The 16,595-nt window shown below is 39.8% G+C and overlaps 1 protein-coding gene across 2 annotated transcripts in view; it reads right to left on the reverse strand.

Moving 5' to 3' along the window:
* The window catches only part of arhgap35a (Rho GTPase activating protein 35a), a 92,667-nt gene that overhangs the window by 33,790 nt on the left and 42,282 nt on the right, over positions 1-16,595 (reverse strand). For both annotated transcript variants that reach the window (XM_065281581.2, XM_065281580.2), the window contains exon 2: positions 2,058-6,153. In XM_065281581.2, the coding sequence (XP_065137653.1) occupies positions 2,058-5,777 (3,720 nt within the window). In that variant the 5' untranslated portion in view covers positions 5,778-6,153. The remainder of the gene's footprint in view (positions 1-2,057; positions 6,154-16,595) is intronic.

The raw sequence follows: 16,595 nt of genomic DNA on the forward strand, positions 1-16,595 counted from the left end.
TAACTTTTCACTACATCTTATTTGTATGGAAAATACTTTTAATGGGCAAACATTTTGCTGGAGTACAGCAGGTTTCACTTGTCTTTAATAAGCAGAAATTGGCATCAATTAAAAATTCATCCATATCATCCAGTTGCCAAAACCGTAATTATACTGTACATTGTGCATCACTCATGACAACTATCTATCCTGTCTTGCTAAACTCTAAAAACATCAATAATACACAATGCTTAAGTATGGACACTGTTAACTCTTTTGGAATCGGTACTTTTTTAAAGTACTGCCTTGATTATTACTTTTCAGTAGTTACGGTTTCACATAAACTAGTGCCATCATATATTCCACAAGACAAAATAACAGAATTTCATAAAAAAAGTTATCTTTGAGGCTGTTTACACCTAGTATTAAGATGCGAACTGATTATGTTAGAGTCTGCTGCCTGTGTTGCAAGTAAATATGCTGAACAGTGTTTTGTACATGTATATTTAAGAGCTTTCTCTGATATTTCAGTGCAATTGATGAAATAAGCTAGCACAACTTTCACATGCTCGCAAAATGAAACTAATGAAAGATGCGGGGAGCATCCGCTTTGGTTTTGTATGAAAGCATAAAGATAGGGCTGTACACTGTGTGATCGCATTAGAAGTCAGAAACAATGTAAAACATTGTACTCGGTACATCACATTAGATAAATGGGTGGAGAGTAGGCAGTCTCTTGTGGCTTTTCGAACACATTTAACCACTAGGGATGTAACGATTAATCGTGTGTCCCATTAAAAATGAAAATGATTCTGAATCGCAAGGCTGCGATTCTTTGTTTCATGCACAGCTTGTGCGTTTACTACGGCATTTGGTCAGTAGGAAGTCCTTATCAATCTAAAATCATTATGAGTCGGAGTCGTTTATAACGTGCATTTAAAAAAGCAACACTAGTTTAATAAAAATCATTCCAAATATTCTTTATTATCATGAAAATACCTGAAACAATTTGAAGAACAGCTTATAAATTATCCATGTAGACATTTCCTGGAATAGCGTTTTGTAATGCTACTTCGTCTGTGGCACAAAAGAAGTTTCTGCATGATAGCGCCCCCTGGCGTTCGGATGTGCCGGGATTTCACGGTAATTCATTAAAATTAATTCATTGAGAAACGCGCATTTGCACGGTTAATCGTTACACCCCTATTAACCACATGCACATCTTACACCACAAAAGCAATCCGATCGAAAGTGTTTTCGACTACCTCTGAATGTGGTCGAAAATGGACAAGTTCAAAACTTTTACACGTCGTTTACACCTGTCTTTAGCGAATTTCACCGATCAACAAAAACACATCTCAATAACAGGTGTAAGCAGTCCCTTTATTTTGTTTTCGAAAAGTGGCTTTATTATGATATCATCCAGCTTTTCACAGAGGGGCAAGGGCTCATACACAACTTGATGCACTTTTACAAAAGACAGGCATTTTCTTAAAGCAATATACTTTATTTAGGGAAAATGTCAACTTTAGGCCGAATGATCAGTGTGAATTTCTAGTACTTTGTCTTGTGGAAAATGGAAATGACTTATGTAGATTTTGAAAAGCAGTGCAGTGACACAAATAGTCTGAGCACACTTGGACTGTCAAATAAAAAGTTTTCTAAGAAATACCCAATGCCTACACAAAACCCTACAAAAAACACAGGTACTATTGATTTCTCAACAGAGCACCCTTGAAGCCAGTAGTTTACATATGTAAATTATTCTAAAAAAGCTCTAAAATCATTTCCAAACTTATTACTTTACCATCAAATACATTTCTACAAACATTCATTGTTATTAGAAAACTATCCCAGAAGAAAAATAGCACAGCTCACCAGCAAATGTGCATTTTGGCAAAAAAAATGTGATTCGTTCCTTTTATCAAAACCTAGTCCATTTAACTTTAACATAATAAATCAACAATTGTCATCCTTAAAATAAGAACGGTATATAGCAAAAATGTGCAAACATATTTAATGATGATTATTAAAGTATATAAAAATGTAGATACTTAAAATGTATATAAAAGTTTTACCTTGGTAGTTCTGCGCAGACTTTTCAAGAGGTTTCTCCTTTTTGGGTCTTCCCCTTCCTCATTTAAAGAGCTGTCCCCTTTCTGTGCTCCAATCTCATCTTCTTTAGTCTTGGGGAGGCCTCCAATTTCATCATCACTGCCGATGAAGCTAGTGCGAAAGTTGCTAAACTTTCCGAGGCGTTTGGAGCGATCACGATAAAGCCGTGGTTTAACTCCTAGAGCAGACATTTTTCGTCGACGCTCCAATGAACTGCTTTCAGCTTCGCTGTCTGACCCATTGCCTGCACCATTAGCATGACCCTTGTTTGCATTGCGAATAGTAATGATCTTGCCTTGAGTGCTATCATGTGGTACAGCATATATAGTTTCTTCCTCTGTGGGACGAGGTTTTGCAACTGCATCCATGGGCTCAGCATAATCAGAAGGATCATAACCACTTTCACTGCTTGGTGGCCAGGAGACTGATGGTAATGAGCGCCTGTTGACCACCTGATCCATGTATGAACTGAAGTTTGAGGTTTTGGGGATGTCAAAGGTGACATTGGGTTTTGGGCGAACCTGAGGTGAGAATTTGTTGTTAAGCTTGTTTTCAAAGGTGGTGATGTCAGAGATAAGCGAAAAGTTATCACCCTCTAAATCAGGGAGTTTGAAGGTGCCATCATCCCTCAGAGTAGGACAAGGTGGGGAGGGATCAATGTCATCTTCTGAGTCCAGCAAAGTGGTGCTTGGAGAGCCACATCGAGGTGAAGAAAAATTCTCATTGGTGACATTATCTGCGACATTGTCATACATGTGTGTTGCCTCTACAATGGTTCTTTTCTCCACTACCTCTTTGAGGAATGGCTGGAAGTGGTCTATCCGATGCAAGCCTCCAACGACCCCACCAGGTCCACAGATCACAGAACTGAAGCGGGCATCAATTTCATGAGCCAATTCCTCCCCTTGGGCAAGCTGCTCCCGGACTGCCTCAGATTCTGCAAGTTCTGACTGAGTTTCTGCAACAGCAAGCAGCTGCACGGGAATAATATCCTGGACCTCGCAAAGGAAGGCACAAAGTGTTTCCATGGAAGCCTTTCGTTTGGCCGAGTATACTGCTATGTAACCATGCACTAATTTGCTTTTACGTAATGAGAAAGATGAATGATAAGACAGTATAGCAAGATCAATGCTTTGCATTTTCCCACCAACCGATAACTCCAACAGTACTGATGTTCCACTGGACAGACTGGAAGAGGGTCTACAGTGCTGGGGGAGCAAAAAAGGTGAAAGAAGTTGGTCTACATCATAAGTGTCTCCACACATTAGACACATTACAATTCTTAAGTCAGCATCTAAGTTCTGCTGAGAGTCTCTGAACCCTGCAAGTGGAGGCAATAAGGGTGGAGAGCTACTGCCAACACCAAGTGAGGGTCTCCGTGTGTCTAAGAGACCTTTTAAAATCTGATTTAAATGCTTTTCATTTATATTACGGCCATAACCCACACCTGGGGAAGCAGGTTCCAAATAACTGCACTGAAATTTGCCAGCCACTTGCTGACCTTGTTGAATCAGGCTTTGGGCAGTTTCACCCCCAATATCAGCAATTGAACCAACACCCCGTTTTGTGACTAACAGAAGAGACAACGGAAGCTGTAGTAGGCTACTGTCTCTTCGACCTATGGTTGATTCTCGTAATTTTTCAATGCTGTCAACAACATATGATAAAGATTCCTTGGAGTTGTAGAGGCAAAGGCAGCCATGTGGAGAAAAAGTAGGGGTGTGGAAAGAGTTCACTGGAAGGCGCACATTGCCCTCTATTGGTCGAAGAGCCAGTTCATAAGTCCTTCCATCTAGCACATACCGATCATCATTGGTGCACAGTGCTCGGATTTCATTAGCTAGTTCTCTTGCAAGTCCATCTTTGCCAAGAATTACAAGATTAATTCTTTCCACTTTTCCTTCGCCAAACTGTGATTTTAGATTCCCATCAAATGAATATCGAGTGGGAAAGCGAAGGGCTAATTGTTGCTCAATTTTACCATCCACACAATAGGGACTGCATGGACAGGTTTCCTTAGTTGGGTGGTAGACAAAATGGATATGCTTTAGCACCAATGCATCTCTCTCAGCCTGAAGCTTTTGGAGGGCTTTAAACCTCTGTTCCTCTCCTAGTACCTCTTGGATGGCACCCATTTTTTCCTTACTGGGTTTAGCATCAACTTCAAGCTCATAGAACAGCTCAGAGTATTCCAGCAAAAGTTCTTGAAAGTCCTCTTTGGCTTGGTCAATAATTATCTTCTGGTGTTTGTTATAGATATCAAGGTACTCTGACTCCTCTAACCACTGATAGAACTCTTCATTCATAATGAAGCTACGGGCTTCCTCCCAGGGTTTCCCTGGCGTAACAAATGGCGAGGAAGTAAGTTTCTCTTTGAATTCCCATCGTATCTCTGCCCGCTTTCGCTCATTACGCAGGTGCTCTAAGTGACTCTCATAGATTACTTCTGCTGCTGGGGTTTCCAAAAGATCTTGGGGAATGCGTTCATCCTCCATGTTATCAATGTGTGGTGTAGTTTCCCATGGTGTATCATCCAACACGACAAACCAATGGGAGAACTCCCGCTTAGTTTCTAGAACTTTCTGTACTCCTGACCAGCTCAGGTGATCAACCTCATCAAGTTCTGGGACCAAGGAGTCAAGAGCCTGTGGGAGTGTGTTGAGATAGATTTTACGCCGCCTTTCTATATGTTCCTGCTTCAGTCTGTGTACATGTTGCTGAAATAGTTTCTTGGCTTTGGTAGTACCCTCAAGGAAGACATAATCTTTGTACTCAGGAGATGTCTGCATTCTGCGGTTGATGTTCGGCCATGTTTCATTATGGTTCTTTACAATGCGGCTGACCAGCCATTCATAACGGTCCTTGGCGGATGCTATCTGCTGACTCTGCTGTTTGAGGGCTTCAAAGTACGGAATTATCTTGGGCTTCCCTCGACTCTTATCGATCAACTGCACCAAAGTGAGGAAGGCAAGGTCAACATTAACATTAGAGCGTGCTGAGGTCTCAACAACCTGCAAGTTTTTCTTTGTCATGGCAAAGGTGTGAGAGTCTTTGATGTACCGCTCAACCCCTTCATCACACTTGGTCAGCACAAGTACAACTGGCTTCTTGGTCTTAGCTAGCTGATTATATAGATTGGTGATAAACTTCATCTGGTCATCAAAGTTACGGTTCATACCCCTACTCACATCTACACATAGTAAGAATCCATCTACTAAAAGCTTGCCTTCTGGCATTTGCTTCTGCTCAAAGTCTTGTTCTAGCCCAAGCTGATCTGTACAGAAATACATAAGCTTCTCAGCAGAGGCCAGTTTGTTAGAAGCTGCCCGCTTGATGTAGGGTTGTAAAGCAGTACTTCGATGTGGCTGGAAGGTTTGGTCATCAATAAACTCTGTTTGCTCCACCACATGCATTCGGGACTCGGCCCCCTCCTCCAACATTCGTACTGCCTCACCCCAAAAAAGGAAGTGGTCATTGTTTACCACTCTACCTCCAAAGTCACTTGTGCTTAAAACAGACGTGTGGTCCAAATAAAAATCATCTGCACTGGGGCGGACAAAGCGATTACAAAGGCAAGACTTGCCCACCCCGCATTGCCCCTTCTCCTTCTCAGTCCCGGACAAACCTACCACAACAAGGTTGTAGGTTGGTGCCCGGGCATCTTGTTTTTTTGCCATCATCATCGTATGACAGCGCTCATCTTGCCATTCCCAGAAGCTCTAGTCTGAAAGCTGCTGGGCTGATATTCCATCCAAGTGCTTACAGGCCAGACATAAAGTGATTTCTAAAGATCCAGAAAGTTGCTTTTAGGTTTTGTTTATGCAGGCCCAATATGTCCTCAGTGAAGAAATGTTAAATCCAAAAACATAAGTCCATCCATGAGTTTGACAGAGATTTAGAAGTGGAATAAGGGAATGGGGTTTGAGGGTGGGGAAAAACAGGCACTGGATTTAGGCAGGTGTGCTGCAAGTGGTAACATTCCAGCCCATCTCCTCTCTTCAAGGGCTCTTTAAAACCGTAATCCTGCAGATTTTAGGTTTGTCCAGCCTGGATCTGACCCTAAAAAAAGAGAAGAAAAACAATGCATTATTATAAGAAAAATAATTGTAAAAATTAAAACAAATGGCATTTAGACTTTCAACAAATGAAATTAGGGATGCACCGAATGTTTTTTCAGTTTTTGGTCGAACAAGTGAAAAGACAGAATACTTTATACAGAAGAATGTTTTTGATGACATCTTTGAATAGCAACCACCTAGAGTGAGAGGCATGCATGCTTTATAAATGTAGCAAACATGTAGGCAGTGTGGAAAAAGTATCCAATGGTTTTTTGATACTTTCAGCAGAATAGTTTCGGTTGCCAAACATTCAGTGCATCCTTGGCAAATGTTGGCAAAGCCTAAAGATTTGTATGTTTCTGCATCAAGAATAATGTATGCAAGTTATTAATGTCAAAGACCCTTGAAATTTCTGTTCAAATGCATAAACCATAATGAAGACTATTTTTACGATACTACAGCAAGTTAAAAAAATAATTGTGCACCACAACCACTCCTACAAGATCACATTTAAATCTCAAAACACACAACAGAGATGAAAGCTGTGATAAGCACTTCAGTACTACAGTGGTTAATTAAGCAACCAGGGAAGCCGAAATGGCCCTTTATACAGGGCACTACACAATTGCTTTTACAGTCTTCGAAATAATTTTCAAAAGAATATGGTAATAAAACAAAAACTCCTTGGACATTTCAAACAGAGTGATGCAGAAAAAAAAGTCATTTTGAGACAATTCTTCCATTTGAAGCTTGTGGTTATCTACAAAATGAACAGAACCTGTCTAGGCAACAGATGACAAGAACTCACAGGAGACAATGTTCCTAAAACCCTGAGCCCCAACAGTCTGCCATAAGCAAAGACAAACCTAAACAGATGTGGCTATAATTACAGAATGCAGAGAGAAAGTATCAAGTATCCTCCCCTTGTTTTCCACATTAAGATACATGCATTGTAAGCAATAATTATTTATGATGGGTCATGATGGTAGACTAATCATTTAATAATTCACTAATTGTTTATTAAGGAGTTAATTTTATAGATAGTGTCTCACGACTTACAGTGCATTACCAGTTAGACATTTTTTATCAGCAGCCTATGTGTGATACTTGGGTTCGATCCCATGACCTCTTGTGCTGCTAACGCAATGCTCTACCATTGAGCTATAGAGAAGAACAACTTATACACAGCTTTTAAAATGTTAATTTTAGCTTTGCATATCCCTACTACTAAAAATGTTCATGTAGATCGACTAATTCAGCATGGCACAAGCAATACCAAGGTCATGGGTTTTGAATCTTAGGGAACGCATGAACTGAAAACGTATAACTCGTAAGTTGCTTTGGATAAAAACGTCTGCCAAGAAGATAAACGTAAATTACGATAAACAGGCCTTTTTAGATGATTTGGGCCGAATCCAGGTAGTCGTAATGGGAATAATCCAAGGAACAGAATGGTTTGGGTATGTGCCAACAAAAAGACATCACAGAACAAGAAATGTCACAGATCTTCATCTCCCAAATCAACAGCAGCACCTGTGAGGTATGACCAGGTAATATGCTGACAGCGACTCTCAAAGCGACACATCTTGCAATCACAAGTGACACATGATTGCAGTCGCAGATGTCACTGTTATGGTCTGGCCCAAATGTAATGACACCACTGAGGCGAATTCGCTCTGGCAGAATTGCTTTAGTGTACAGGACCAGGTTCTCAAAATCACAAACTACTGTTTCAACAATGCATTTCAAAGCAAAAAGATCTTGAACATTTGGCCCCTGGCTAGTAGGTCATTGCCGGCTTGGTGATAAGACCAGAAGAGTCATGCTTAATTCATAACACACTCTCAAAAACCTTTTTAGTACACTTCTGCTGCAGTGTGATTAGCCAAAAATCAATAGGCACTTGCCATTAAAGAAAACAGAAGAAGTTGGCTATATTGGCTTACCCAGAGAAGAGTAAAGAGGCCTGAAGAGTCGATTATATAGCAGTCAAAACAAGGTGGAGATCCGCTGAGCAATGCAGTGCTTAGGGTGTGGTGGCTTAGTGTTCATTTAACATCATCTCGCCCACATAATCTAAGAGATTACGGCATGGAAAATAATCTACTTCATCTCATGTGTTAAATATTAAACTTGAACTGAACTCAATGTACTCTTAGACAAGATGATGTTTCCATTTCCGTTTTTTAAACTGTAGACTCTTTTCCTAACCTTTAAACTGGTCATGGACCATGTTGACTTGAAACACAGTCTTATGCGTGCGGTGCAAGACTTGAAAGAGGAAAACAGCTGATTTGTCTGTTGAGTATTTGTCTACATCAAAATGACCACATGGTTAGTCTACTGTGGTCCATAATTATGATGAAGGCCATCAGATGTAGACACTAGATAGTAAGCTAAACTATGAGGGAGTGATTATATAATTCACACTGACATAGGGCAGGAAATTACGTATAGGCTTAATTATGCTAAAAACAGATGGCCTTAGGTGCCACCTAATGCCTTCCATATGACAAACATCTAAGATGTAACAAACAAGAGGATAAGATGTAACCATGGTTTTGCACCTTGAATACACATGCTAGGAACACTTTAAAAAACGTTAACATACCACCACGACAGATGCTTGACCACAGATAGACACGCACATCCTGGTGGTAATAAAAATCAGTGTAACCACGTGCCATGTCTGCTGGTTCACGGCCAAAATGTCATCAGTCTAATTAAGAAATGAGTATTATTGCCCAGTTCTTGAGTACATGGCTCTTTATTACGCTCTCTTGGACGCCAGCACAAGAAAAACATCTGTTTAATCTGATCCAGCTGTGTATTTTCACATATTCATGTTCAACAATGTTCAACTATTAGTGCCATGAATGAAATATGAATTTACAACCGCCAAAGACGAGAGCCAAATCAGCCCCAAATCAACAAATCATAAGCATCGCAAAAACATACAGACATACTGCTGGTACAGCTGATACAAGGTTAGCTAATAAAATACTTCACATGAAATATTGAAAGAGTCTAGTGAATTGACTTGGAAAAGTCTACTTAACTATACATGAAATAAAAATGCTTTAAACTGCAATATGGTGAATAGATTGCAGTAGGGCTGAGCAGTATATCACGTTTAAAGGGACACTCCACTTTTTTTTGAAATAGGCTCATTTTCCAGCTCCACTAGAGTTAAACATTTGATTTTTACCGTTTTGGAATCCATTCAGCCGATCTCCAGGTCTGGTGGTATCACTTTTAGCATAGCTTAACATAATCCATTGAATCTGATTAGACCATTAGCATCACGATAAAAAATAACCAAAGAGTTTTAACATTTTTCCTATTTAAAACTTGACTCTTCTGTAGTTACATTGTGTACTAAGACGAACAGAAAATTTAAAGTTGCAATTTTCTAGGCAGATATTGCTAGTATGGCGTAATAATCAAGGACTTTCAAATCAGATCCAACGGATAATGCTAAGCTATGCTAAAAGTGCTAGCGCCAGATAGGGCTGGGCAAAAACAATTATTTTTTGATTAATCGTTTTTTTAAAAGTGGTCAATTAAAAATCGATTCTCAAAGAGCAGAATCGATTTTTTTCCCCATATTTATTTCCGCAAACATTGAATGGAGGTATGGAAGCATTTTAGATTTCGCAAGCAAGACGTGTTGTGGCTTTTAATTTCTTTTTATTAATTACCCACTTGTAAACTGCTGTTCACTGTTCTTTTTTTTTATTAATATAGTATTTGTATTAAATATATATATATATGGAGTTGAATCGAGAATCGAGTATAAAAACCTACCAGAGAACTGGAATCAAAATTTTAATTGAGAATCGTAATCGAATCGTTTTGATAGCTTGTAAATCGAAATGGATTCCAAAACGGTAAAAATCAAATGTTTAACTCTAGGGGAGCTGGAAAATGAGCATATTATTGAAAAAAGTGGAATGTCCCTTTAAGTAATATTTTGGGATATTTCCCAGTGGGATAAGGGATGAGACAATATGTATTATCGGTCTGAATGACTCTCCCTTCTTTGCAACAGAACCTCTACCAGAATTGTACACTGAGGTCAGACGTAAGCTTTCCAACTAGCTTGCATGACATGTTCAAACAGTAAGAAAAACCCTGTCCTTAAATACATTTTTTACCAAGGGGACATCTCACACTTGCATGTAAACATTTATTCCACTTTGTAGAAAACACAGATATATTTATCGTATATTGCTAGTTATAAAAAAAAATTGACAAGATATAACTTTAGGTCAATACCCTCCACCTCTTGTGGCTTTATACCCGAAGAGTCTGCTTAGAAGGAATAACAGTTGCCTCCCAAGGTGTGCAAAAGTAGACCTGCAATGAGAAATCTGTCCCGTGTCACTATACAAATATTTTAACATTCTATTCACGAGATTGCCTGCCCATTCAGTCTTAATATTAATAGTAAACGGACTTGGCTTGCTGTCCTCAAGGGTGCTTGAACCTAAGGCCGGGCTCGAGCTCCAAGTTCAAGCCCCCATAACAAAACTGCACAGAAATATTGTCTGTTTATGCCAAACTTTGTTTTCTATGGTGCTTTTGCAATAATGCAAAATTGTGAAAATGTATAGAAATCAACTTCGAATTGAAACTTCTGAAAACATATACGAGCCCCAACAACTGTTACGGTACATTTATACAGGCCGTCAGCGTTAACGCTTCTAATTTAATTTGAATGGGGGACGTCATGAATTAGCAAACTAAATTTGGATCCGTCGACGTCACTGGCATTACTCGCAGCAAAAGTTACATATTTTCTCAACTTTTTAAGCACCAATGCAGATATCGGTCAATCCGAACGCCTTATGCAAATAACCTAGCCAATTACGTTTATACAAGACCAGAGGAGCATGGGTTGCGGGCACTTCAGACAAGCTTTCAGACGCCCCGTGTGAATGTACCGTTATAATCATCTTGCAGATCAGAATAATCCACATACTTTTGTACAAGAGAATCAATCGCTAGTCTAATATCTAGCCATCTAGTCATGTTCATTAAATGGACAATTTAAAACTACGCTCTATTAATTTTTTGTTTAACTTAATCCAAGGACCCATCCATCTCACCAAAGTCATTATTTATATTAAGTGTGTTCTCCTAGCTAGCATAGGTGTCAAGCCTAAAAAAGTCAGACTTTTTTGTCTTATCCCATTATGAATGTTTATAAACAAATTAACCTATTTTCCAATACAAAAATGTAATATGTTCATTCGCAAGTTGCATCTACCCTTCAGTACCATCCACCAATCGGCATTATGATACAATCCAATTCATGACCATGTTTGGACAAGACAACAGATGTTGCATTAAACTCAATCTTGGCTTGAATGAAGCTTAATGGATTTAAGGCTTCATTTTACCACTGTTCGTGCTGGTTCACGCTCCCTAATAAATGAGGATATGCCTGGACTTGTCCTCTTTTCCAGCCTGCATAACTAGTTAGAGAGTGGACGGGGTGTAAAAGAAACAAGAACCTGTGTGTAACCCGTAAACACATTAAAAGCATCTGGTAGCCGGCGGGGCGTTAAATTCGCCCTCGCCGTTTAAGGTGGGTAGCAGGAGCTACGTGCCGCCGACTCAGTGAGATGGGACAACCAGAAGGCATCAGCATTCCACAGCTACATTAAAGGGCAGTTTAGTTTCAAGGCTGTCAGGGTTTGTACTCCTAGTTTCTGAGCTTCAGGCTACTGTTAAAAATAGGTCACGTTACACTAACCTCAGTCCTCAGGAAAGCTATGCACTAAGCTATGAGTGCTGTTAAGTTCACAGAGGCGGCTTGCATGAATGAAAAGGGAAACCATGCACTGATGTCTGAGTGATAGAGGTGCTGGGTTAAGCTATGTAGGAACAAACAGTTTCTTTCTGATCATAATGCGAAGGTTACGGCTGTAGTGGAACAGGACACGGCGCTTTAAGAGACATGACCTGAGTCATTTCGCAGTGTGAAAGCGTTAGCTTTTGAAGTTGCCTGACCTATCCTTAGATGTGCAAGTTAGACAGAGAAAGAGATACAAGGAATGAATACAGATGAGGAACATATGGGCAAAATATTGAATTACTTTAAAGATAATAGATAAAGAAAGCTGAAGCATTCATACTGTAGCTAGCTATGGTGTAAAAATAATCAGGTGTATGTGATCAACCAGCATGGGTTATTTCAGGCTAGCTGGTGGACCATGCAACCCTAGTTAAGAAAATAGCAAAGAACCCACACATTTGAAGACTAGAAGTAATGTCATTTCACCACATGTGGCTTTACTAATCAAATGTACTCTGAGTTTAAACATTGTATTATATGTAAAATTCCTATTGTTGGCTCAGTGTTTAAGTGGCAACTCGGTAGCCAACACAATAACACTATAGAACAGCACAACAGCCTCTCTGAATGGGTTTTGGGACAATAAATTGCTGCAGACAAAAGCGATTTTCTAAGACTATAATTAATATCAACAGAAATGAAAACTACAATTTGTTTCCTGTCAAGTTACTGTGAAGACGCTTGTCCAAATAGACACACACACACACAATAATAATGCAGACAAGCTGCAAACACACTCTCACACACAGATCAATGGCTCTTTTATGTTCCCTATAAAAGAAGCAAAGATGGAAAACATTGTTGAACATCACTAAATAAGTGATGTGCTTTGTTTGGGTAACGCAGATGTCATTATTGGGGAGAAATCATTGCAGTGCAGCAATAATAATTCTTATTATGCGGAGTGTGTATTATTCCTAATGATGTGCCGCTATGCTAAAATTGTATATGTGGTGTAGTGCGTTATCTCTACTGGAGCCCAAATCAACATGGCATTGAAAATGAGAGGCCATTCATATGGTGTCCCGCAGGGATGGCTTTCGGGGCCCTTTCCATTTCCGGCCTGTCTTCATCAATGCCACGTTTTATAAAAGAATTACAGCCCACTGAACTGGCCATGATGACAAAGCAGGGAAGAGAACGAGCAAACATGGTTTAGTTAAAATGACGCTCCTTGAAAACCCATTTCTCCGACCGAATCAGCACTAATATGGTTGTAAGAGCAGATAGTCTACCCATCCATTTCCCCCACCCCTTGTCCCTCTCCTGAGACCTGGACTCCATTAGAGCCCTGCCTGGGGCACTAAGGAAAAGGGCCTTAGCACGGACAACACTTCCTGCTTGGGGAGAGAGCCTAACACTGCAGTGGAGAGAGCGAATCTCGTACAGGCATGGACGGGTGGACTGAAGGGAATAAAAATATATAAAAAATTCAGCTAGAAAGATGAAGCAGGGGGAGAGAACATGTTCTCCACATCCAGAACAGACAGACTGAAACATAAATGTCTATTCAGTAATACTGATCCAATAAAGCATAATGCTTGCAGCCCAGGATGCCAAAAAATCTCAGTAGACATATGATACATTCTCTTTTGTACCTTTTAACCAATCGATCAGCCACTGATCATTATTCATCTGAAACATCTAATCTAATACAAGTTTAAATTCAAAGCAGAGATTTTACAAAAATATCTGTGGTGCATGAGAACACACAAACTATCAAAGAAATCGATCATGCCATCCAGCTACCATTGAAACTGTAGAGCACTGGATATTCAAATACGACATGATGCAATCCAGATGTTTACGCTTAAATATTACACTTGCGTTAACTGTAACATCTGCTGAATTGCTGTACAAGGTGGTACTGATGTAAAACAGGAATAAAACCATAAAGATACAAATATAAATGCCAAGTACGCCTGGTTTTGAGAGCTCTGACAGTCAGTCATGTGCGACGTAGCAATAGATACTCGCGTGTCTGTGATAAACCCATTTTTAAGAGCTCACCAGAGATATATGACTGTGATGATAACGGCAATAACAGTTTATCCTGCAACAACCGCATTAAGGCTGCTATAGTCCTCCAAAACCCACGACAGCTTTTCATATGCTAGATGTTTCAATCACATTGGCCTACGTAATAAATATGTGATTAATGTCACTCAAGACAACTGCTCGCCAGCGACGCCAAGGTTTGATTCTCAGTGTATGCAAAAACTCAATAAAGTATGTATAGCTTGAATGCACCGCAAGTCTCTTTAGCTAAAAGCGTCCACCAAATGCATACATCAAGTTAGAATAGTTAAAGGTTACCTACTCTTTTGCAATGTCACAACTCTCTCACGATAAGGACTAAATGCTTGTCATCGGGGGGCTGTGCGTGATGACAGCTATTAATTCCTCACACCACCAGGTATGGTGGTGAATTTGACAGCGATAGGGGCTCCCACTTATAGCCACACACCGGCACGGCAGTACGCGCCAAACTCCACAGCCCGCAGAACCTGCTGTGGAGTCTTTGAAAAGCCAGACCTTCATTTGACTTTAGCTTTTTGGATTCATACCTCTCAACATGTGCTTTATCTAGTTTTTCTATTCCTCCCTCTTGAGACACGCTGACAAAAGCCCAAATAACAGGTCCGCAATTGGACTTTACTAAAGGCGGATGTTTAGGCCAAACTAAGATCTGTGGGGAATGATCTGTGTCTATAGTTATTCTCTAATCTGAGTACACAAGTCTGGAGCCTTAAACTGCCGAATAAGTAAGGGTGTCACGATTTCGATTTTAAATCGAAATCGATCGAAATTAAGTCACAGCTTCGAACTTCGAATTAAAAAATGGGATCGTCGATGCTGCCACGCCCCCATGTCACGTCTGGTCGGCTTGCAAAGCGAGGGAAAAAACTCTCAGAGATGCCTTTAAAATCATCTGTCCAGCGGAACGCGATCATATTTTAAACACGAGGGATGCTACAACTCCTTGAAATGCATATCTGTGATCTGACTTTGGACAGAGCGCAGCTCTCTGCACGTGCGCGAGAGTGAGAGAGGCGCAAAGATGCAGCGGGTTATATTTTAACAAGGGATATTTTGCCTCAGCTCGCATGAACTGCGTAAAACTGAACAAATACATAAGGATTACTACTTTAGTTTATGTTTAGACTTCGGACAGATGCGAAAGCACGTGCACGTGCGACAGAGAGAAGCGCAGCTGCTTATGATGCTGGATTTATTTCAGATGCTATGTCCAAGACACGCGCATTAAGTCCATGTGCATTAAGTCCATGTGCGTGCAAGAAGGAATTCTCTCTCTACAAGCTCTCGCGTTCAGTGAAGCCCACAAACCCCCATGCGAGTTGTGCAATGTGCATGTTAATGTTAAACTATAATAATAATAATAAATAATGGCATATCATTTTTGTCTTCAAAAAATTATGTAAAAATCGAGAATTGGATCGAATCGTGACCTTAGAATCGAAAATGTAATCGAATCGAGGATTTGGAGAATCGTGACACCCCTACGAATAAGTGCACATTTTTGCTAAAGAAAAATCTGATGGAACGTTTAACAGATAGCAATGTGTAAGATCCATTTTGAGGCTATTTATCGTAAAGGAAGAAGCAGGCTCCTGTGAATTCGAGCGGGAATACAACAAAATCGTTTTTAAATGAAGTGTTTTTCACCTCTAGCTTAAGGACAACATTGGAGATGGCAAAATGAACCCTAGAAACTTTAGATACGTGTTGTAAATTTTCTAAGGCGCCTAAAGTGTGAGTTAACCATTTATTATAGCGAGTTCAAAAAGTGCACAATAGATTTAAGATTAAATTGGTATTTGGACCAATATAACTATCGTGGATCATTAAGTTACGATGGCGAGACAAACCCTTCTGTTGTACATTTCCAAGTTATTAATCACTCCCTAACTATTCCATATGTCGTAATTGACATTTGAGTTCACTATATGAGGAAGAAGAGGAATTTCTATGAGACTGAGATGTTTAGCATGTCTAGTACTTTTTGTATGTTTGTGAATGTGGGTAGACTTAGGGCTGTGCCGATTAATCGCGTGTCCCATTAAAAAGACCTGTCTAAAATCGATTCTGAATCGCAAGGCTCCGATTCTTTGTTTCATGCACAGTTCATGCGTGTACTACGGTGTTTGGTCAGTATGAAGTACTTATCAATCTAAAATCATTATAGTCGGAGTCGTGTATAACGTGCATTTAAAAAAGCAACACTCATTAAACAAAATCATTCAAATATTCTTTATTATCATGAAAATACCTGAAACAATCTGAAGAACAACAATATAAAGATCCCTTAGACATTTCCTGGAATAGTATTTCTAGTGGCTACTTCTTCTGTGGCACAATTGGAGTTTCTGCACAAGAGCGCCCCCTGGCTTTTGGATGTGGCGTCATTTCACCGTAATTCATTCAAATTCATTCATTGAGAAAACGCGCATTTGCACGATTAATCGTCCAAGCCCTAGGTAGACTACCATTATTCAACAAAGACAAGGTAAAAATGATTTTTCATTCTCTGTCCCCTTTCAACTTTTCTGCATCACTGG

Source organism: Paramisgurnus dabryanus, chromosome 8 (genome assembly GCF_030506205.2).
Source record: "Paramisgurnus dabryanus chromosome 8, PD_genome_1.1, whole genome shotgun sequence".
Taxonomy (NCBI): Eukaryota; Metazoa; Chordata; class Actinopteri; order Cypriniformes; family Cobitidae; genus Paramisgurnus; species Paramisgurnus dabryanus.